This window comes from Tiliqua scincoides, chromosome 2 (assembly GCF_035046505.1).
Source record: "Tiliqua scincoides isolate rTilSci1 chromosome 2, rTilSci1.hap2, whole genome shotgun sequence".
NCBI classification, from domain to species: Eukaryota; Metazoa; Chordata; class Lepidosauria; order Squamata; family Scincidae; genus Tiliqua; species Tiliqua scincoides.
The window spans coordinates 117,758,826-117,782,162 of record NC_089822.1 but is presented as its reverse complement, the minus strand read 5'-3'; the positions used below and the strand labels follow the sequence as shown (position 1 = coordinate 117,782,162).

The window sequence follows — 23,337 nt, the reverse complement described above, 5'->3', positions numbered from 1 at the left end:
GATGGTCATGCCTCTCATGGGCCCCTCTCATCTTCTGACTCTTGTTCATAAGTGAGCAAACGAACAACCAACAGGTACCTTTCAAGCATCCTTCATTTGGACAGCTCCTCTTTTCCACATTTTTCCTGGGACAATCCTTGGAGCATCACTGGGTTTGGATGGTGACACATTTTAGTCAAGGTTCTTATCTATACTAACTCTGTACATTATGGCTGCAGGGGTGGCCACATGGCTTCCTTTTGCCCGGGCAGCAGCTGTGGGCTGGCTCCCACTGGCCAAGAAGCCCATGCCCAAGCCCCCTGCTGACAAGAAACGCCGTAGTGATGAGATCTTGGTGGTCAATGTCAGTGGGAAGCGCTTCCAGACTTGGAAGAATACCTTGGACCGCTACCCAGATACCCTATTAGGCAGTTCCGAGAAGGAATTCTTCTATGATGAAGACACCAAGGAGTACTTTTTTGATCGTGACCCAGAGATGTTCCGTCACATTCTCAACTTCTACCGCACTGGCAGACTCCATTATCCTCGCCATGAATGCATTCAGGCCTTTGACGAAGAGCTGTCTTTCTATGGCATCATTCCTGAGCTGATTGGTGACTGCTGCTTGGAGGAATATCGTGACCGCAAGAAGGAGAATGCTGAGCGTCTTGCTGAGGATGAAGAAGCTGAGATTGCTACTGATACTGCCTTGCCACCAGACAGCACATTTCGTCAACGGCTCTGGAGAGCGTTTGAGAACCCCCACACCAGTACCATGGCTTTGGTCTTCTATTATGTGACTGGGTTCTTCATTGCTGTGTCGGTCATTGCCAATGTGGTGGAGACAATCCCATGCCGGCCACCTCCTGGGAGAAAGAGAAACCAGCCCTGTGGAGAACGGTTCCCAAATGCCTTCTTCTGCATGGACACAGCCTGTGTCCTCATCTTCACTTTTGAATATCTCATGCGGCTTTTTGCTGCCCCAAGTCGATTCAAGTTCATGAAGAGTGTGATGAGCATCATTGATGTGGTGGCCATCATGCCCTACTACATTGGACTTGTGATGCCAGAAAATGAAAATGTCAGCGGGGCCTTTGTGACACTGAGGGTTTTCCGGGTCTTCCGCATCTTCAAGTTCTCACGCCACTCACAAGGCCTGAGGATCCTGGGCTATACCCTCAAGAGCTGTGCCTCAGAACTGGGCTTCCTCCTCTTCTCTCTCACCATGGCCATCATTATCTTTGCCACTGTCATGTTCTATGCTGAGAAGGGCACTAAAGCCACCAACTTCACCAGCATCCCTGCTGCCTTCTGGTACACGATTGTCACCATGACAACACTTGGGTGAGTGGCACACATTCCTGGCATGATCCCATGGCCTTAGGGTAGCTTGGCTTTAGATCCCTCTCCCTTCTCCTGCTTTCCCAGAGAACTCAGGGGGTCCCAATCACATTCCCCTCCTTGTGAACCCAGGAGGCCTGACCTCCACATTGCCCATGCTTGCCCAAACACTTTTTCACCCGATGGCATCCTTCTTGTCCCCTATCCAAAGCACCATGACCCAGACTGGTTTCAAGGAGTGAGTAATGAGATTTAAGGACCTTTCCTGAGAGGCAAGTTAGCTCATTGTGTTTAATGAGACAACTGGATCTTCATCACAGCCCAGTGGCTAGGAGATGGATGAACACTGAGACCAATACATGTGCCTATGCTGGGAAAGCAAGATCATGCTTGCTTGGGAGTGGGATATCATCTTCGTCCCTGGGCAGCATCCAGTGTCATGTCAAGTCTTCCACAAACTGGCCCTGCCTGCCTTTTTCCCCAGATGCCCTTGAGGTGATGCAGCAGAGTGACACTGCCAAGAAGGGGAGAAAACATGTCCCCTCACATCTGAATGGTCCAGAGAACATCACAAAATGATCTTACAGCATGTGCTGCAAAGGGTGCCCTTTCCCATGGAGCAGTGTGGTGAGGCAACCAAGGAATGAGGAGTGGAGTCTGTTGGTGGCAAAAGTGCAGGAGTTCCAAACAAAAATACGGACGGGGGGAGGGGGAAAGCTAGATTTTAGGAAAAGGGTGGGAATTGATAGAGCGTTTTTTATCAGGGGGCTTTTTCTGTGGGTGGGGATTTGATCCCACTTCTTTCAGAATAATTTTTCAACGTACTACTCAGACCTCTCTTGCAGGATGTTCTGAAATGCTTGGATTGCAAGCATTCACTGCGTTATGCTGTAGCACTGACATTCCTTGTTCAAAATTCACCCTGAGTTTGGAACTGAATTTGGATTTCTTGACTGGAATCAAACACTGATTTAGGTGCTGGTGTATGTGCATATCTGAATCTTAGACATTGTTGTGGGAATTGTGGCATTTCAGAATTTTGACGACCTCTGAGGCTTTCCTGTGCCAATTTTCTCTTTTTGTCTGGACTCTGCTGGATATCATCCATAACACCAGAAGAAGAGTAGAAAATCTGGTGTCTCCTTGGATTTCTATATAATGGTTCAGTTCTACTTTATTTTAGGGCTCCCTTGGGCTGCATTCTCACAGGAAGTTAAAGTAAGATATTATTATTTATAATAATATCTGGATATGCCCATCAGTGTTCATGGCACTATGCAGACTATCAAAGCCAAAAGAGAAGTTGTTGTCCCAAAGAATTTTCAGTCTAAATTTAGACAGTGGAGGGGCAACACATGGAGGGGGACAAAAGGGAAGGAAGGAAGGAAGGAAGGAAATGCCCAGTAGAGAGATGCTCTGGAAGGCTTGGTCTTATGGTGTGCAGACAAGTCTGGTTTTGCTGGTTCTGTAGGAAGCTTGAGGCTGTGCTACCCATTACTAAACAAAGGCCTTTCGTGTAGCCCATATATTAGTGAATTGTCTACTATTTGTGCTAATTTTTTGCAGGATCTGCAAGTGGCTCCCCAGCTGAATGGGGATGTTTTGTTGTTTGCAGGATGCTGCAGAATGTCAGTGTTGAATCAAAGCTGATGAGATTTAAAATCCATCAGTTTCCATCCATGAGTGATTCTAAAATTGTGTGAAGGCAATAGGAGGCTGTGTAACTTACTCCTTTCTTTCTCATCCTTTTCTCCAATGAGCATAGGGTGGAACACATGGGGCTTACCCCATTATAGCTGCACAACAACTCTGCAAGATAGGTTGTTTAGGCTTAGAGTGTGTGGTTAGCCCCAAACCACTCAGTGAGCATCATGGTGAGTGGAGCTTCAAATGTGATTCTTCCCAGTCTGTCTGTCACTACACCAGAATGGCTCAAGAAGCAAGACTTCTCAGTCTTTTTTCAAGGGAGTGGTGAAAGCAGGCAGGTCTTGTCAAACTGGTCTGTATTTTCTGATGACCCCAATGTGACTGTTTCGATCCTCATTCCTTCTAATGTGGCACAATCAAAATGCACTTTAACAGACATCCTCACTGATAAAAGGACGCAATCCTAACCTCTTATGTCAGTACTTTCCAGCACTGACATAAGGGCAACACGGCTCTGAGGTAAGGGAACAAATATTCCCTTACTCTGAGGAGGCCTCCGTGAGTGACACCAAACTGCAGGATGCAGCACACGTCCCATTGGCACTGCTATGTCAGTGCTGGAAAGTACTGACATAAGGAGTTAGGATTGTGCCCAAAATCTCTCTCTCTCTCTCTCTCTCTCTCTCTCTCTCTCACACACACACACACACACACACACACACACACACACACACACACACATATTCTGGAACTCTTCCTCACTTATGCTCCTTTCTGAGGCAGACTCAGACTCTCTTTTCTCATTCCGGCCAGGGGACCTGTCAGCGGTCCCCTCTCAGCTCCTGTCAGATAGACATGGCCCAAGAAATATGTGGGCCACATAATTATTGATCCAATATGTGGCCACAGGGCCTACTCTCTGATACAGCTATCAGCAAGGGCTCAAGGATTACTAGCTCCACTTCGTTATGGTGCAGGGATCCTCAGTGCACACTACAGTGTAGCCAGCATTGTACCTTTGCAGAAAAGCCCATTCATGCAGAGCTACCATGTTAGGAGATCCTGGAGTGATGGGGCCCCAAGCAGATTTCACGGTTGGCCAGGTGCTGACCCTACCTTAGCCCACAGATCTCCAAACTTATTGTCTTCCTTGCTACCTCTAACTTTTCACTGGCATCCATTGCCTGCTGCCTGCCATCCCGTCTCTTCCCATACTGCATCATATCCTTTGCCCCGCCTTGTCTCCCTATAAAGTCTTTTATCCTATCCTTTTCTGTTTTTGAGCAGCAGAACAGCTGACTAGGTAACCCCTCTCCATCTCTGACCCCTTGAATATTCCATTGTGTCCCATTTTCAAAAGGAGGAGGAATACAGGGAGCAGTTGGGAGGGGGGGAGTGTTGGTTGAGATCTGTAGGCAAGTTTCAAGTGAAGTCAAGAGAACTGAATCCAGGCATATTCAGGGACTCCAGTGCAGTCAAAAGAAAGAGTGGGGAGTGGTTACTTTTGAAGAAGAAAGATGAAGCTCAAATCTCTCTGGCAAAAATCCTACATGTGTGGTACTCAGATGTTTTTGTACTCAGTAGTGAGGGAAAGGCAGTTTGTACATACTCAGACGCTATAGTATTACTTCACATGTGCCAAGGATGAACCCTGCATTTCCAAGCAGGTACTGGGGCTAGACTCTGGTGGATCCTAACTCAAATTAAGTTCTTAAAGGAGGGGGGCAAGCTCAGGATTTGGGACTATGGTACTAGCTGACCTTTGTGTTCTTTGGCCTCTCTCTGATCAGGGAGTGAATGAATGAGTAATTTCCCAGATCACTGGGAAGATGGAGGGCGGGTGCTATTTATTATCCCACCAACTAGAATAGTTGGTCCCCCTTGAGGTTGGGTGTTTGCATGATGGATGATGATGCTAAGAAAGCTGCTGGAGGTGGCTTCCAATCTTCCATGCCGAAAAGGGGATGCTGTGGTTCAGTGTGGGACAGCCAGCAGCATGATGGGGCTTCAAGGCAAAAAAATTGCATGGGGTAGGAGACACTGTAGGAGACATTTTTTTCCCCATCTGCTGAGCCAGCATCTCTCTGCAGTGGTAATATCTGCAGATTTTAGCCACTGAAGGGAAGGTGGTGCCCACAGAGCTGGGGTGTAAACCCAGATATGGTATAGGATACAAAGGAATCAGGGTGGCAGGGAGAGAAATCCAGGTGTGGGACTGAAGACGGGGGCTGTGGATCAGGAATAACAGAAGAAGCAGGTGGGGCAGAAAAACAGGTGGCGGCCAGTTAGGACAGAAAGAAGAATCATCTTTCTTTTACACATTGCCCTGTCCAAACTTAATGAGAATCCACTGGTTGCTATAGCATTTCCCCAGTGTCAGCAGCTGAGCTAGCAAGAACTCTTGGCTAACCCCCCCTCCCAGTCCTCACTAGGCCTTTACTGAGAACCATATTTCCCCATAAAGAAATCCAAGCCATAATTCCCATCTTCTTAATCCCCACTCTCTCCCAGACCCTACCCTGGGGTACTGGACCCAGGAGTGCATTGCACCCCCCACCCCATCTCTGCTCTTCACTCCTGAAATCCAGCAGTTCCCATTATTGGGAAGCTTAATTAGCTGACTTGTTCCCATCCGCTCAATTAAGTTTTAATAACTTGCCTGTACATGAGCCAGGGAGACACCCGCTGTCGGCAAACCACCCCCCAGTTCCCAGCACTGATGAGCTGCCCATGCGATACACAAGTGCATTAAATGAACGGTGGCTTTTGCCTCCATTGATATCTCCTTTACACACAGAGAGGCATAAAGGTGTCCTCCTAGCTGCTTTCCCCCATGGAAGTGGGCCAGAAAGCCAGGTGTCCTGGCGTCCTATTCTGTACACATCACTCTTCATCCAGAATAAAGTCTCTTTTGATCCCCACTGCAATCTTTTCACTGGCTGTTTTCCAACTGCTCTCATGCAGCTCTTCCCCTTTTATTCTGGGTGAACGCAGACTGTCCTTTAGCAGTTTGGTCCCTTAAGCAGCAGAATATTAAAATTTACTCAGCATCACCACAACAACCAAAGTTGCTCTGCAGCTCCCTGAGCCTGGCAGTCTCAGACCCTCGTTTCCCCATCCCAGATCCTCATGTGTGCCTTGCAGTCCTCGTAGCTTCACAACAGGCCACTGATTGTGACTAGATTCACTTCACAACCACTTCTCCCACCCTGCAGACCGTAGGTTTGCCTTGCATTAGGACCCGTGTAGACCCCTGAATAGCGTGTTAACTTAAGAAGGCACAGGATCTGAGTTCAATCCTAACACAGCCATCACTGCCTTGGGTAAGTCTCAGTGCCTCTGCTCTCCATCTGTAAAATGGGAGCAATACTGTTCTTCCTCACTGGATTGGTGTCATTTAAAAAATAAATAACACAAAGCTGCCTGCAGCCCCAAAACGGGGCTGGTTAGTTCAATTAGTTAGTTCAAATTAATACATGGAGCTCAGCCCCTTTTCCCCTTCTTGCTTACCAGCACAGTGCCGCTATTGTGAGAAAAGTCACAGGTAGCAGAATTTTCCTGTGTACCTCTCAAGATAAGGACTTCTCTCAGAGTCTAGGTTTAACAACCCTGTGTGGCCCAAACTCAGGAATGGCCCTAGATTGCCTGATGCCTGAGGCAGTATGCCCTTACCTGGTGCTACTCCCTTACCCCTTACTCTACTCCCTACTCCACTCCCCAATGTTCTAGCTCAGTAGTCTCCTCTTTTCCATTTCGCTTTCCTCTCTGTTCCTCTCTTCCTTTTCCAATCCAGAGAGTGGAAGGAGAATGAGGAGCAGTGGAGGCAAGTAAGCGAACAGAGGTGGGTGTCTCCACACCAATCTGTTGCCTGAGGCACTGGCATCACTAGGGGGTAGGGGGACTGCAGAACACACTGGTGATGGCACTCGGGGGGGGGGGGATGACACCACTACCAGCCAAAATTGTGAAATCTTGGTATTTTTGAATTATACCATCTTCTTATATATCATTCGATATGGAATTTTGTGCTGAAAGCAATGAAACAAACTATGTTGAAATATCTGTATTTTAGCAAAAGTTATAGTAAAAAAAACCCAACCAACTGCCTTATGTAACAAAAAGCGGATTTCTTTCACTCAAAACTGACCAAAGAGACTGATTGTTTCAAGAGCCAATGAGATGTTGTTATTAATATGCACAGCAGGGAACCAATGAGGTGTTAATATTAGTCAGCAATCATTTTCATGTCTCAGAGCTAAAACCAGCGCTCTGATTCAGATTCACAAAACTGAAGCAGAGCGCTGGTTTTAGCTCTGGTACATGCAAATGATTGCAGAATAGTGGCCACCTTTTTTGGGTTATTAATTTTTTTAATTGGTTATTGATTTGTTCGGTGACCTCTACCGTTCTATATTTAGATAAATAAAGTGACTGGTGGTGGCACCAACCCTAGTGATGTCACTGTGTTTAGGTTGTGTGTATGATATTGTGATTTATTCCGTCTGGTCTGGTACGGGAGGAGATCCATCATGGGGATGACTCAATGAGTTCTCGCACTGGGTGGCACAAACACTTGTGATGCCTCTGGCCGGAGATGTTAGCTTCAGTTAGCCTTGTGGATGGGCTGTCCCCACCTACATTCTCCAAAGCTCATTGCCTTTCCTTTTTTTTTTCCTATGTTGAAAGTACACAGCCTTTCCTATCCTTATGTGAAGTTTTGTCCTAGTCCTACCTTTGCTGGGCCTTCCCTTCCTTCAGTCTCGGGCCTCGGTCACTGCTCATATCAAGTCTGCTTTTCTTCAGCCTGCTGCCTACTTTGACTCCTTTAGTCCCCCTAAATCCCAGAGAGCCTCCCTTCACTGCCAGCCCTCCTGACAACCCCCTCCCTTTCAACAATATACAGCCTCTCCTATCTTTAGTGCCTGCTTTGTTTTTACTTAGGCATTCACTTTCCTCAGTCCCATCTTTTCCCCTCTTTCTGTTTCTCAGTCCACTACCCGCGGTGCCCTTTTCTGTCAGCTACCTTGCCCCTTAACTTCTATCCCTCCTGGGACCTGTTTCCATTCAGCTTTCTAGTCCTCAGGCTGCCTCCTGGGCTCAGCTCCTCAGTGCCAAGCCCTTCTCAACCACAACAAAATCCCTTCATGCATGACAATATAAATTAAAAGCAGTTCTGTGGGGAGGGGACACAGACTCCTATGCAGGCCTCCTCCCTCAGAGCTGGCTGCATCAGCATGAGCTTTGGCAAAATACATAGCTAGTCACTGCTGCTCCCCATGTGCCCCCAAAGTAGCTGCACAAAGGATCTACAAAGGATCTCCTCGAGTGAAGCCCACCCTTTGGTTTTTCCAAAAGGTGATTCCACAGTGCTGGGCTTCCCCCAGTCCAGATGCAGCTTGGTCAGCAATTTCAGGCTTTTACTGTTGCTGAGTAATTTCTCTTTATGGGCTAAGTCACTTAATGTGTAACCAAAGGGAGGGGAATGAAATAAATAAATTTCCAGGCAGCCAAGGAGAGTCCGTAGAAATTGAATTATTTATGGCAGGGCCAGGAGAGAGACTGAAGCGGAATTCTCAAACACTTGTAATGGAAAGGTCTGTGGATGGGGGGGAGAGTGGGATTGAGGAGGGACAGTAGCAAGGATGGAGTCGGAAGGGGGTGTAACATTGTCAGTCTTACTGGTTGGCAACCTTCAGTCTCGAAAGACTATGGTATATAAGCCTACAGCACCTGGTATTCCCAGGCGGTCTCCCGTCCAAGTACTAACCAGGCCTGACCCTGCTTAGCTTCTGAGATCAGACTAGATTGGGCATGTGCAGGGTAACAGTTGCTGAGCCACCAGATACTACTGCTCCAGTACCTGGAATTTGTCAGGTTACCAGTATTGGGGTTCAGAAAGCCAGTACATTCCAGATTCTGCCAGACTTCTCTAACAACGTGCAGGTTTGGTCCTGGTTTAACCCTGCCCTGCCCCTCCAAATGGTTCCATTACTGCATTCTGCTGTGCCTCAGCCTACCTTGGCTCCATCCCCTGGCTCTGCCAAGAAGTCTATAATTTTCATTCAAAAACTGGCAACTTCATGTTGATAGCCTGGGTTTTCCAGGTCTTGAAAGGAATGTAGATCTGACAAACTTAAACAATTGGATGTTTACAGCACAAGCACATGCATGTCTTCTCAGAAGTCAGCCCCATTAAATTCATTGGGGCTTTCTCTCAAAGAACTATATGTAAGTTTGCAGCCTTACAATGGCTTATAGCCCCATCCTATGTATGTCTACTCACAAGTAAATCCTATTGAGTTAAATGGGCCTTACTCCCAGGTAAATGTGTATAGGATGAACTAAACTAAAATGTCATTTGCCCTAACCCAGAGCTGATCGCATCAGATAAGTTTCTGTATTCTTCTATCAGTTACCAGCTTGCTTCTCAATACTAACAGTATTCTAGAAAATGCTCTGTTTTGGATTTTGTGGGCTCTTCAGTAAAGACAGAATTCACAGGTTCAGTTTGAGATGGGATTTACTAGGGTGTAGCCTGAGAGCCTGTTTCCATGTGAATAGCACGTGAACAGCAAAGATAAGAGTGTTTCTTAAGATGAGCAAAGTGCATTTTCTTAGGTATTCCATTATCACAGTCTACTGTGATATATCTGGTGCAGAAAACTTGTAAATCTGCGGGTATGACTGTTAGCTGGGCTGTGTATATATTGCACAAAATCAATTTTTGGTACCAAGAAAACTCAAATTTGGTGCCTTAAAAACCTGAAGTCTGTATAAGATTATTCACATCTACATTTATTTATTTATTTTGTAATATATTTCACCTCTCTCTGACTAGTAAAAGTAAAATATTGTATTGGCAACCTTCAGTCTCGAAAAACTATGACATCGCGCTCTGAACCACCTTTCAGAGCACGATACCATAGTCTTTCAAGACTGAAGGTTGCCAATACAATAAGAACTAGAAACTTGCTTTTTGTAACGAATGATGAATTTTCAGAAAGCTGAATTCTGCATCTAGTACCACCTTTGCTGGCTTTCTTAATCTCCCACAAAACCATGGCATATAGACATAGCCATGACTTTTGGGCAGATTTAAACCCTGACACTTTTATGGATAGAAATTAAAACGATGAGAGGATGTTGTAATTATGGGGCTGCCACTGAGGATATGTGCCCTTGATGAGTGAGGGCCAGATATTGTGGTCATAAGAGTGCTCTCAGCTAATTGTTCAGAGGCAGGATCTAGATGAGTATGCGTGATGAGGGAATTAATAATCTCAGAGCAATGATCAGTGGGGTATGCAGTCTGAGAGTGAGACGAAGGGCAGCAGCAGGCGGACCTGGAAGGAAGAGTTTAATTCCTTTTAACCTGGCCCCTGGCTCTTCTGAAGCCTGATGGTATTTGTAATGCTGAATCACTAACCCTGTTATCTTTTGAATGTTGCCTCTGCTGCCAGGTTGTGAAGGAAGAAGGCAGAACTCATAAGTAGATGTCTTACAGCAAGCCAAACCAATAGTTCATTATGAGCTGGTATTCTCAGCTCTCCTGTGGCTCCTTGGACAGAAATTTTTCTTGGATATGCTGCTGCCAACTAAAAACGTTGAGATGGAACCCAGAGCTCTGCAATCCTATATGTACTTACCCGGGAGTACAGCCCTTTGGGCTCAGTGGGGCTTACTTCTGAGGAGGCATGCTTAGGATTACATTGTTAACCACTGAGCTTTCAAGGGGACTTGACCCTCAGAACAAAACTGTCTGCGGAGTCCTGGAACAGAAGAATTCCAAATAAGAATAAATATATACTTCCCTGTTTATTCCTCTTCTAAACAGTATTCCTTCTATTCTGTGGCTACTATCTTCAGGGCTGGACCCAAAGAGCTTGGGTACCTCAAGTGGCAGAAAATCCTGACATTGTTTATTTACTTATGTATTAGTTGTATTTTGATCCTGTGCTTCCTCCAAGGAGCTGAGGGGACCCTATACAGTTCTTTCCGTCTCCCCCATTTTTCTTCTCTGCAAACTTGCAAGGGAGGTCACCCCGGAAGAAGGAAGGACTCGCCTTTGGAAGTCCCACTGAAGTGAGTGGGAGATGTGCAAGAGCACTTTGCAATTTTTTATAGCCAAAACACACATTACTTTCATGCATGTGATGGTACAGTATTATCTGTAAAAAAAAAAAAAAAAAAGGTCCATAGAGCTAACAAAACCACGGCAGAACCTAGGGAGGCTTTTACACTGTACCCCTGCTGAAGTTCTGATCTGGGTTGTGCCCCTCCATGTGATAGTTACATGAGGGGAAAAAGCTTCAGTTGGGTTTCAACTGAAAATGTTTTTTCCTTAATGTAAATAGCATAGGGGGCAGGTGCAAACTGGGCTGAGGCAAAGTGTTAAAGTGTCCCTACTCTCTGTCACAATTTGTTGTAGTTTGTAAGCCCCTCCCTGTGCACTTTAAAAAAAAAGAAAAATACTGTGCTGTCTTTATTGCATTCACCTCAAAACAACCATATGAAGTAGACCTTATTGCTTGCATTGTACAGATGGGGAAATGGTGTGAGACTGTGTCTTGCCTTGAGGCCACATAATGGAAGTCTATGGAAGACATAGGCCTTGTAACTTACTAGGCTAGGGGTGTCAAACGCGTTCCATACAGAGGGCCGAACAACGTTCATGATGCCTGCCAGAAGTAATTAGGCAGGAAATGATGTCAATAAACAGGTCATAACAAAAAATAAGCACTTTTTCTCACTTAGGAACCCATTAGCTGCAAATGACAGAAGAGAAAACACACAAATCTTGATCATATTTCAAAATATTGGGAGAGCCCAATTTTCAAGTGGGCTGCCCTTTCAGAAGTAACACCTCTACACTGCTCAGCAGCTGAGGGCCAGATAAAAAGCTTCCGCGGGCTGCATCTGGCCCCCAGGCCTTATGTTTGACACCCCTGTACTAGGCCATCCTGAGGTAATACAGTGGGCTAGCCCTTCAATTGTTCTTGCCAAGAGCAGGCAAAGCAGGGCTTGAACTGGGACTCCTGTGGATGAGCCCTGAACCACCAGGGCTCCTGGTCAGAGGAGGCAACTATAGCAGTTCCAACTGGACCATCAACCTACCACTCTCCTGACCAGAAAAGTAAGGTGATACTAGATGGATCACCTGGTACTATGGCCGATATAACAACTCCCACATTTTCTGTCTTCCTTTATGCTGGCTATGGTCTCTGGACTCAAAATCCAGACCTTTTGAGCTCTGGTCTCTGAGCTCAAAATGCTTTCCTGCTGGGCAGAGTGGAGACTCTACACTGGTCCTGCAATGAACATTGCCAATGATGTGGATAGATGGAGGTAGTTAGGAAAGAAGGACAAGGGAAAATCATTGGGTTATATGGATGGCAGGGGAACAGAAGTGCTGTAAAGGTTCCTGCACTTGGCCCCCTCCTCCTTCAAAACCTGCAACATAGATTTCTTGTCATTCTCCAAAGCCAGCTTTCACCACTAGCTTTCATCATGTAACTTGGCTCACTTGCTTGATTCAGTTAAAAAAAAAACTTCATCTGTAGGCACTCTAATGCAGTGGGAAATGTACTGAGGCAAGCAGAGCCAAATTAAATCTAGAGTCATAGCTGGTGGCTAGGAGGTGGATATGCCTCGCAAATGCCTGCCATTGTAGCTACACTTGGCAATCGTTTCCCCTTGAATAAGGTCTTTTTAGACTGAAATACCTTGGGATACTGAACACTTACTTGGTTCAATACATTTTCCGGGCACATCTTCAGTGTAACATCTTCTGTCATGTCTTCAGTAATATCTGTAACAGTGCTCAGAACTATCACCCTCTTATGACTTTTCTGTAGGACACTTGCTCATTGCTTGTGGCACACCTTGACTTGGACTGTGTGTCTTCACCTGTGATGATAGGAGGAATATGGTGTGTAGATAGATGCTTCTTCCTTGAGCAGGGATAGTCAGGCTGTATTACTTTGAAGTTCTTTAGTTGCGATAGTAACATTCTTGGAATGAGATTTTGGGGCAGGGATCCTATGTTTCCAGGCAATCTTGAGAGCCCTGGTAGCATGGAACCTCTCTCGTTACAAATCCAGCACTGGCTGTGGACTCTACCCAATTGATATTGTCCTGCACTTGAGGTGAAGCCTCTGAAATCGATTGGCTGAGCTCCTGTGATGGCATGGAATGTTCAAGATGGGGAGGGAAGGGAGTAAGATGCATAGTGGAAGGGAGTACAATAGACAACGGATGGCGAAAATGGAACTGGGAAGGACAGGTTATAGAGAAGAAAGCTTGGAAATGAGGCAGAGGAGATGAGGAGGAGTCAAGATGGGACAGAAGCTCTGAAGAAGCCTCAAAGGGCTGTATGCTTTAGGATGTGGAATGAGTGGAAATGCCAGCCAAGCCAAGATACATGGTTGGCTAGCAGACCTGTGACAAAGTAGGAGTTTTTCAAGGCAAGTTATGCCTGGTTTGAACTAACCAGTGAATTCTTCAGCTGCTACTGTCAAGATTCTGAATTCATTCCACCCCATTCTGAAGAGATGAAATTTGGTATAGATTCTTCCCAACATTTTCCTATGTAGGGTTAGCCTCCACATAACTAGGGCTGTGGACCAATTAAAAACATACAATTGATTAACCACCTGTCTTTTAACTGATCAGTGAAGGTGTTAAATTAAAAAAAAAAATCTTAATCTAGATTAGCAAAATTCTGCCCCTGGAAAAGCTGGATTCTGCAGCCTATATAAGTTATGGAAATCAGGCATATTTGCATAATTCTGTCATTTTGGAGAATTGATTCTAACTTTGCTAGTCATTGGGACAGGGAACTTTGCAAGGCACAAACTTTCTTCCCCCACCTCCAGCCAAAAATCTTATTCATCCATCCCTCTGATTTCTGAAATTTCATCATGCTTTCAAGCATATATTTGCAGCTGTAATAAGCAATAGTAACTTACTTTATAGCTGGAGTCAAAACTGAGATTCTCAGGAAGCTGAATCTTGGCCCTACAATCACTTTCATACTTTCCCCTATATTCCCATGCACACAACTCTACCTAAATTACACACATATCAAAACCAAAAGAGCTTAAAAATTCAAAGTATACCCTTAACTTACAACCTTGCCTATTAATTGGCCTCTGGTAATTAAATGAATTCTTGCAGCACAATACTATGCATGTTTACTCAGAAGTAAGTCTCACTGTATTCAATGGGTCTTACTCCCAGAAAAGTGTGCATAGAATTGCAGCCTTAGAGCCCAATCCTATGCATGTCTACTCAGAAGTAAGTCCCATTATAGTTCATGGGGCTTACTCCCAGGTAAGTACAGATAGGACTGTAGCCTCAGTTGGTTAAGCTAATTAAGGCTTGCAGCCCTTTCTTCTTGCCAGCACAGTATGCTGTGAAAGCGCCTTTTTAAAAGCCACTGCGTCCTAGGCAGCCTATATGTTTCTGACTCATCCTTCTCCTTTAGTAAAGCTTCAGGAAGCTTGACTCTTTCAGGAACATTTGAAGTAGTGCACCCACCACTAGGGACACAGACACTGACAAACCAAATCATCTACACACACACACACACACACACACACACACACACACACACACACACACACACACACACACACACACACACACACCGCCACCCTAGATCTTAGCTTCCAGTAGCAGTGGCTGCCACCAAGAATCCAACAGGGGCTATTGATTCCCTATCTCAGCAATAGCCCCAACCAGCTATCTTGCCTGCTATCTGTGCGCTAGATCCTTGAAGCCCCCTCCCCATACTCTACCCCTGTTCAGGCAAACTGATCCTGCCAGCCCTGGCTCCCCACCCATACCCACCACTCCTCTTCACCCCCTAAACTGTGTCAGTCTGCAACACAAGGTTACTGCATCCTCTTTCCACTGGAGCGGAAATGCTGTGAGCTGGTACCTGGGGATTATATGAATATTTCATGCCATCCGTATTTATAATCTGTGCCAGCAAAATATATCCTTCTCCAATGCGGAGCAGAGTGATCCTTGGTGTTTATTTTACAGCCCTGTTGTCACTCCCATTTCCTCTGCCTTGCAAGCTCTTCTCCTTGACGTCTGCAGAGGCGAAAGAGACCAAGTTAGGTAATTAGTTTCTAATTGCCAATTTGCCTTTGCTTTGATTTTTCCAACCGAGTGGGCAGAGGCTAAGGACTGAACAGCAGCGACAAAGAGGGAGCCAGTCACCCAGGAAGTTGGAGCCGGCCACTATTTGATAATGTCACGTTAAGGATAGTCCAAGACATTTTGCTACCCAAATCCCCGCTACTGAACACCCAGGGCCAAAGAGCTGTGTGCAGTTCAAGACTCCTTGCACCTAGCACCCCCCCCCAGACATTGCAAAGGATCCTGGGAGGCTCACCTCTTGTTTTGCAAACTGTTCCATTGATGCTCCTAAAAAATGTTAGCATTTGAATTGCTAGTGGAGTGGGGGAGCGATGCTGCTTTGGGATTAAGGGTGCTGTACCAAGACTATCCCATAGTGGGAGCTGTCCTTCGGGAGACAGTGCTGATTCCATAGTGTAGAATTGTTGCAGTTGGTGGGCCGTATTGCCTGAAGTAATAAAAATGTGAGATTCCAAGAACTGGAAAATAAGCCTAGGCATTCTAGCAGGGCCAATCTTAGAATACTGGTCTTCAGCCAGTAGGTCAAGACCTACAAGTAAAGAGCAGAAAAGCAGGACAAGACCCAAAGAAGACAGATGATGGGCTGGAAGAGAAGGAGAATGTTTATATACACTGCAGATTTATATTGATTTTATATTAGTTTTAACTATGTCTCCCACCCACCCTTGCCTAGGAACTGTAGTTTGGTGTGAATGCTAATTATTCTGTAGAGAGAGCGATCTCTCCTTCTTCCCGCCCAGAACTACAATCCCCACAGCCCCCAAGGGAGAAAGAATAACTATTAAACCAGTATGTCTGCAGTGCAGATATGCCTTGAGAAAGACACAGGAAAAAGATAGAGAGAAGAGAATGAGGGACGAGTTAAGAAAAATTAAACAGGATCCCATGTTCCAGGTAGGGAGAAGGATATCCCTAGCTGAAACAGATTGTAGTGCTTGCGCATTGCACCCAAGAACCTTCCTTGAAAGGGGCCCCACAAATAATAGACTCCCATTATTCTGTAGTGCTGGCAGAGCCCTTATTTTTTAAGCAATACCCTATTGCTTAAAATAGCTTGTCTGTGGCAGACAGCCTTGGCAAAATGTATGCCTGGTTTTCTGAAAACAAGTGGTTCAGGAGGTGTACAGAACCAGCTACTTGACTGGCAGTGAAAGCCTAATTTTGTCTACTGTGAAGTAAGACTTATTGAGTTTAATGGCACTTACTCCCAGGTAAGATCAGATCAGAAACCTTTATTGGCATCACACTCCCAGGTAAGTGTGTATAGGATTGCAGCCTAAATGTGGTAGGGTCAGTCTAGCTGGGGCGCAGTTATTGAGGTTCATCATTGTAGGAGAGAAGTGTCTTGTGTCTTTGGGATTAATACTTTTTCTACTGCTGACAAAGGACAATGGCACATCCTTTTATCTTTGAATCGGAGGTGCAGTGTTTTGTTAAATTATTTATGTTATTTACTCAAAAGTGTGCACATGCCTTTATTTCAAATTTCAAAAGCAGTTCCCAAATTAAAACTAGGCAGTGAAACAGCCATACAATCATGCAGTCAAAATGGAACAATGATAAAGATAAAAGAAAAGAAGCAAGAAAGAGTATAGCAACGCAGACATTTAAGAGCAAGAAAAAAAAAAGCAATTTAATTTAAAAAGGTCAACTGGAGCAAGAGTTTCTGCCAGTTTTTCAAACAGCTGGGAGGGGGCTATGTGAGTCTCTCTTGATAGAGAGTTCCACAACAAAGAAGGCCTTGCAGCTTCTAGTGGAGAGTCAACGAGCTTCTTGTAGAATGGAATTAAGAAGAGGGCTGCATCAGAAGACCTTAAGTGCCAGGGAAGTCCAATATTAAATATATCTCACAGCCCAATCTTAATAAAAGTCCAGTATTGCAATGCAGTGGTGCCAGTGTAGTCTTCATTCAGTGTGGGAATATAGGATGCTTGAGGTCTGTCTGAGGGAAGGGGACATTTGCTCCCTTCCCCTGGGGTAAGCCGCAGCAGCCGCTATGGGGCTACTCTGGCTCACACCAGCAAAAACACTGAGACATATCCAGACAGCCCCATGTTGGGAAATCAGGCATGGGGGGAGGGTAGTATATGGCGGAAGCCATTGCTGCTGTCTCCACCCCTCTCCAGGGCCTGATCCGCCCCATTCTTGCCCTCCCCTGCCCCATTACACCCCTCCCACTTGCATTCCCTCCCTCTGTTGGTCTGCAGAGCACTTACCTACTCTGGTGGGTGCTGGCCTCCAACTGGTACTAGCAGGTCAATGCAGGCCTTTCCGCTGCTGCCGGGGTCCTTCGCACTGCCTTACAGCACATTGGCGACAATGCGTGCACTCATCCCTTTTGCAGTACCCAGCTTAGGTTTGGATTGTCAGTCTTCTCTGTTATGACATATAGGGCTTCTTCTTTTGGCCTTGTACCTATACCTTCAAAGACAGGAAATTGGCCCTGCATTCTGGTCTGTTAATTCGGTTGCTCTGAGCCTGTTTACACATTTATGGTCCCCTAATCATTTGTTCATCATAAATCATTATTTGTGTTGATCAATCAACAACTCTTATTTGCACAGTCCATTATGTTCAATGGGACTTATGGCCCAATCCTGTTGGCACCATATGTTGTCGGAACAAGTGTTCCGGTGGTGTACGTTGCTTTCTAGCTGTCTTAAAATAAGACACACTGGAGCATAAAATCTGGCAGTTACTGCAAGTGGCAAGCCACTGGCTCCATGTGCCAGCTGCTTCCGGACACCCACTGGAAAAAGTAAGTGTGTGCAGGGGGGTGGAAAGGAAGCCGGGGGTGGTGGTGGAATGAACCAGGGATGGACAGAACTGGGCAGTGATGGGGTAGGGAGGAGAGCAGATTAAGGCCAGGAAGGAGGCAGGTTTGGCGGTGGCAGCAGCATCTACTGAATCCTAACCCCCATCCTGGCCTCAATCCCTTGACCTAGGTCCATGACCAGTTCCAACTTTAGAGCTGGAGCAGGTCTGAGTAAACCTGACAGCCCAGCTCAGGCTTATCCCAGGGCGTGGGAACAAAGGTTCCCTTAGTGGAGGCTGAAACTCCTCCATAGGATACAGCAGGTGCTACATTGGTGCCATTGCATTACCATGTAGGGAATTAGGATTGGGCTGTTACCCCCAGGAAGTGTGTATGGGATTGCAGCCTTAGAGTCACTGACTCACTTGGCCCCCTTGCATTTATCATCTGCTCAGAACTGCACTTCTGTGGAAAATACTGGGTCAGAGAATTATTATTTCTGGTTGGCCCACACACTGTGGCCATCCAGGGGCAATTATTCTGCTACCTCTTACATGTCCTTGTAGTAGAATACATGAGGAGTGGCTTTGTGATGGCTGTCACCTTCCCCTACAACTCACAAAATCAACTGTAAGTTATCAGCAATGTCATCCAATGCTTGCACCCTACCATTTCCCTCCTCCAGAAAAACTCTTGGGCTGGGCATGAAATATGAAGCACCGATGATCGTAGGAGAGTATGATGTAGGGAGAGGAGTTGCTGAGATTAACAGTGCATGTCTATTCAGAAGTAAGTTCCAGTGTGTTCAGTAGGGCTTACTCCCAGGAAAGTGTGCATAGAATTGCAGCTTATGAGGGGCCAAGACAGTGAGGATCCAAAGACAGGGCTCCGTCTGAGGCCGCATGATTTCCAAGGCCACTCAACACTTGATTTGAACTCGAAGTGATTCCAGGGACCTTAATTTCCTAGAGACTCTTCACTCTCAACTCACTTGAGCTGTTGAAAAACCTCTCTTAATTGTATAAACAAATTAGAGAGTGAAGCAAAAGCACTAACAGCATATTGAGCATTAGCTAATTTAGCTTAGAAAGCAGTGGAAGGTTTTTCACTGTTAGAGAGATTGGTCTGTCTGGAAGTGTTCCGGAAACAAAGAGCCTCTCACTGGTTCCAGAGAGAGGAGGACAGAGTTATGAAGAGTATTTTGTGATTATTTCTAGTCTGATTGGTCAGTTCTGACCCATTTAGTTCAGGAAAAGTGCTTTTCTTTCTTTCTTGGCATGATTTTGAGAGGAGGGGAGTTCGTCCTTCATTGGGAGCAATGAGCGCTAGCACAACTGCAGACAAGATTGTTAACAGTGTCGAGTTGTGCCCATGTTCGTTTTCTTTTGGGCTGACTTATTTTGGTTAGATTTTGCTCACATTTCATGATGGCAATTTTTGGGTTTTCCCCAGGGAGACTTGATTAATGATCCTGGGGCTATATTTTTCCTCCCTTATCCCCTTAATGTGTGATTTGGCTCACTCCTTTGTGTCATCTGGAGATATTTGACCTGAAAATATCTTTGTGCCATGTGCTGTTTCTCTGTAACTGGTGGTCTGGTTTTTATAAATGGATATATGGGGGCGGGGGCTGAGGGTCAGTGTTGTGCTAGGTGACCTTTGGGACTTTATGGTTCTTATAATTCTGAAATAACCAAGTTATTGTATTTGTTTAGATAGTACAATTGATGTATATAGCACTTTATAGAGTCATATCAACCAAAGATTCCCTGTTCCAAGGTTATAAATTTAAACAGTTGTAACAAACATTATAAATTTAAACACTGAAGGACACAGCAAAGGGAATGAAAGCAAAGTAAGATGGACAAGGATAATAAGAGATCAGATGGCCTTAGGTAAGTTGTAGCTCAGCCCCCCCCCATCTGCAATATAGTATTGTCCTACCAGACAGGGTTGTTAAAAGGATCACAACGTTAAGCATGTGAAATGCTTTGAGCACTCTAAAATGCTATATGGGTGCTGCTTTTGGTGAGTATGAATCTATTTCAGAGTGGCAGTTTTCCAGCTGCTCCACTGAATGGTGTCCGAATTTGGTTTGCCAACTAACCGGAAGAAAGCAGTCCTGGCTTGCTCTTGTGCTTTTCTCAATATTTTGTGGGTGACAAGGTGCAGGCTGCACAGAGATCAGCTAAAATTGTCTGAGGAAAGCTGACAGCCCTCCTTGAGGTTCCAAAGCAAGCCAGGCCCTTCCCCTTGGCCCTTCTGGAGTTCCTTCAGAGGGGCAGCTGCTTCCCAAGTGGCCTGGAATATCTTCCAGCCAAGCTGAGCTGCCTCTTGCAGGGTTCTCCCCTTGGTGTGTGATGGCTTTGCCAGTCTCCTTCTCTTATGAGCCTTTGATTTATTCCTGCTCCCATTAAATTAGTAATGTCATTTTTTGAGCATATTTTATTACATAATAGCAGATCACTTTAGTTAGATTAATGATGTTGCTATATAAGCTATTTAGCTTTCTGCAACCTCCAGCACCAGTCCCTGTCCCAAGGGGGGGGGGGCTGGCTTGTCAAAGAACAAGAAGGACTGCCAGTCTGGGTTGGATCGATCATCAGGCAGGCTAATGTCCTGTTTCATCAGGCAGAACTAGATGAGATGGCTGCAGGCCTGTGCCTCCAAGTATGGTCACCCCAAAGAGCCATAAAGTGGAGCAGGGGGTTGATTCAAAGGAGGGACATCGTGCCCAGATGCGGCTGGGGGTCCTGAATCCTTCCTCGACATAACCCTTCCCCAACCGTTCTTCTAATGAGACCCTCAGACTGGAAATGTTCCTGGCTAGAAGGTTAATGGCCTGGGGCAAATGTGCCCTTCCCCTTGCCCCCCCATCACATCTCAGCTTGAACTTGTTCCAGGCACCACCCTACTTGCAAGCTGCTCGCCTACAATCCATGTTTGAAAACATGCCCCCGCTGTGTTTGGTTTCACCTGAGAGCAGCCGAGAGCACCTGCTTCAGAGGACAATGTGAGAAGTTCAAAAATGGTTCAAAAATTGTGCAAGCGAATGATATGTTTATTGTGATGATGGGGACGGGGATGTGCAGAGCCCAGGGTTATTGCTTCCTCCTCATAACAGGCCTGTGTAATAACGTGTGGCCTACCAGGCTGAGGTTTCAATAGACCCACCTGAGAGTATGCCCCACTGAAGGCAGTGAGACTTACTTCCAACTAAACGTGTATAGGATTGCACTGAGAATGTACTCTGTGTGGCAGAGTATGAGAGGTCTAAGAAACTTCCTGTTTTGGTGCTTGCTGGAGCAGGAGATTGGGAAGGGGAGACTCTCTCAGGCTCCTGTTCTCTCCCCGTCACCCACCTTGCCTCTCTGCTCATCCTTGCCCTGCCTTGTTCTTTTCTCCCTCCCTCCAGTTTCTTGTGCTCTCGCTCTCCTCTTCTTCTATCCCCCCTCATGTTCCTTGTGCCAACTTTAGACCATCCTCCCCACCCCTCACCAGCCGCTGTTGCCTTGCTGGCTCTCCTAATCCCATCCATGCCACCCAGCTAATCAGTGCCTAGCAGTGATCTCACAGCCAGGCACCATGATATTTAGGCCACTGCTATGCTTCTCGATCATGCACACACAGCAAGTGCAGACCTCAGAGCTCACAGCCACCTAGAAGAAGAAGAAGGGTTGACATCTCAAGACTTTGCAGTTCTGTGGCCCTCACCAGCTGCCCAAAGCCCCCTCAGTCCCACCATACGCTCTTGGTGGAGATGATGGCACATTTAAATCAGTGATGTCCGATTTCCAGGCTCCAAGCCAGAGCTGCACCCTTTAAATTCATGCTGATCCTTAGCTACGCTAGGTACTCAGGGGCTAGGTACTCAGCAGGCCTCCTTGGCAACTCCCGAGCAACTAAGTCCCTGGGACTAGCGTCTGTGGGGAATCCTTCAGGCAGGGGAATAAGAGCCAAGTATAGTAGCTAGTCGAACAAGGCCAAGCTGACCATTATCCAAGGTTGCACTTAGAAGCTTTCAAGCCCTTTGAAATCAGGGAAGACAATGGAGTGTCTGGATGGGCAGGGTTATGCTGCAGTCCAGGAGGGTATCTTAGTACTGGGAACTTTTTGATGTGCTACCCTGAGTGGTTCATGACAAAGGGTAACGGAGCACAAATCTGAAATTTCCTGATTCTTCTAAACTGACACAATAGGAACTTACCCAGGCTCTGCAGAACCCACACTTGGTAGCTGGAATTCGTACACGCAAAACATTTTTTCATGCACAACCTTAGTAAAGAGTTGGGAAAGAGGGAACAAGGAGTAATCAAGGAGTAGGAGCCTCATCGTGTGACTCAGGGTCATCTGTCAGTGGTTATTGGACTTGTCCACCACCACCACCACCCATTTGCTGGTCTTTTGTTGTTTTATGGAGTGTTCATAAACGTTCTCTCTTCTCAAGGTGAAGATGGCAGTGAGAGAATATTGACAGTATTGTGTAAGGCTGTGGTTTTCAAACTCTCCAGGAGTTTGAAACCCACAGTAAGTTCTTGCAAGGCAGGGGAGGGAGACAGTGGGGGCGGGGGGAAGGCAGCAACACGATCCCCAGGATCGTGCCGCTCAGGGGGCCTGCAGGGACTGGGGTGCATCCACCAGTCCCTGTAGCAGCCTTCCCGGGATGCGGGGAGCCCTGTACGAGCGCCTGCAGGGCTCCCCAGGTCAGGGAAAGTGAAAGTGGAGCAAATGCATTCTGCTTCCACAAAACCAGAAGCGGAGCGCCATCGCTCCACTTTCACTTTCCCTCACCTGGGGAGCCCTGCAGGTGCTCACGCAGGGCTCCCTGCACAGCCAGGAGGCTGCAGGAGGCTGTGGTAAGTGCAGACAAGCCCCTGCAGCCCCCTGAGTGGCGCAATCCCCAGAATCACGCCGCTGCCTCCTCCCTGCCTCCTGGCTGCCCCGCCCCTTAAAGGCAAAGAGGCCAGGACGCACAGGCTGGGGTGTCGTGACGCCCTGGTCTGAAAACCTCTGGTGTAAAGGAATGAGAGTTATGCTGGATGGGAAAAATTCACAGGTAAAAAAGACTGTGTTCTTGACAGGACAGTGAAACGAGGCAGAGATACCTGGCATGCAGGGAGGCTGAGGAAGGAAGAGGACCCAGAAATTCAAAGAATTGAGGGAATAGGGATACCAGATGTAGGGCAGCTGAACAAATGGAATAGGAAATGGGCTGAGAAAGATACCTCTGATCTCATGCAAGGTGAAATTGTGAAAAATCAGTTTCTTTTCAACTTAGGATTTTTAAAAATATCTCTAGTTTATAAGAAATTGATAGAGAGGATAGTCATTCCATTTAGATCACATTAGTTTGCTATTCAAGCTGGAAAAAACAGAGGTTTTCATTTTTGTTTTGTGTTGTTTTTGTAACATGAGAAGAAATACATTATGGCACCTAGGAAAGCAGA

The 23,337-nt window shown here is 46.2% G+C and overlaps 1 protein-coding gene across 1 annotated transcript in view; it reads left to right on the top strand.

Moving 5' to 3' along the window:
- The first annotated feature begins 208 nt into the window (after nt 1-208).
- The window catches only part of KCND1 (potassium voltage-gated channel subfamily D member 1), a 53,788-nt gene continuing 30,659 nt past the window's right edge, over nt 209-23,337 (top strand). The window contains exon 1 of the mRNA XM_066617053.1: nt 209-1,323. Within this exon, the coding sequence (XP_066473150.1) occupies nt 209-1,323 (1,115 nt within the window). The remainder of the gene's footprint in view (nt 1,324-23,337) is intronic.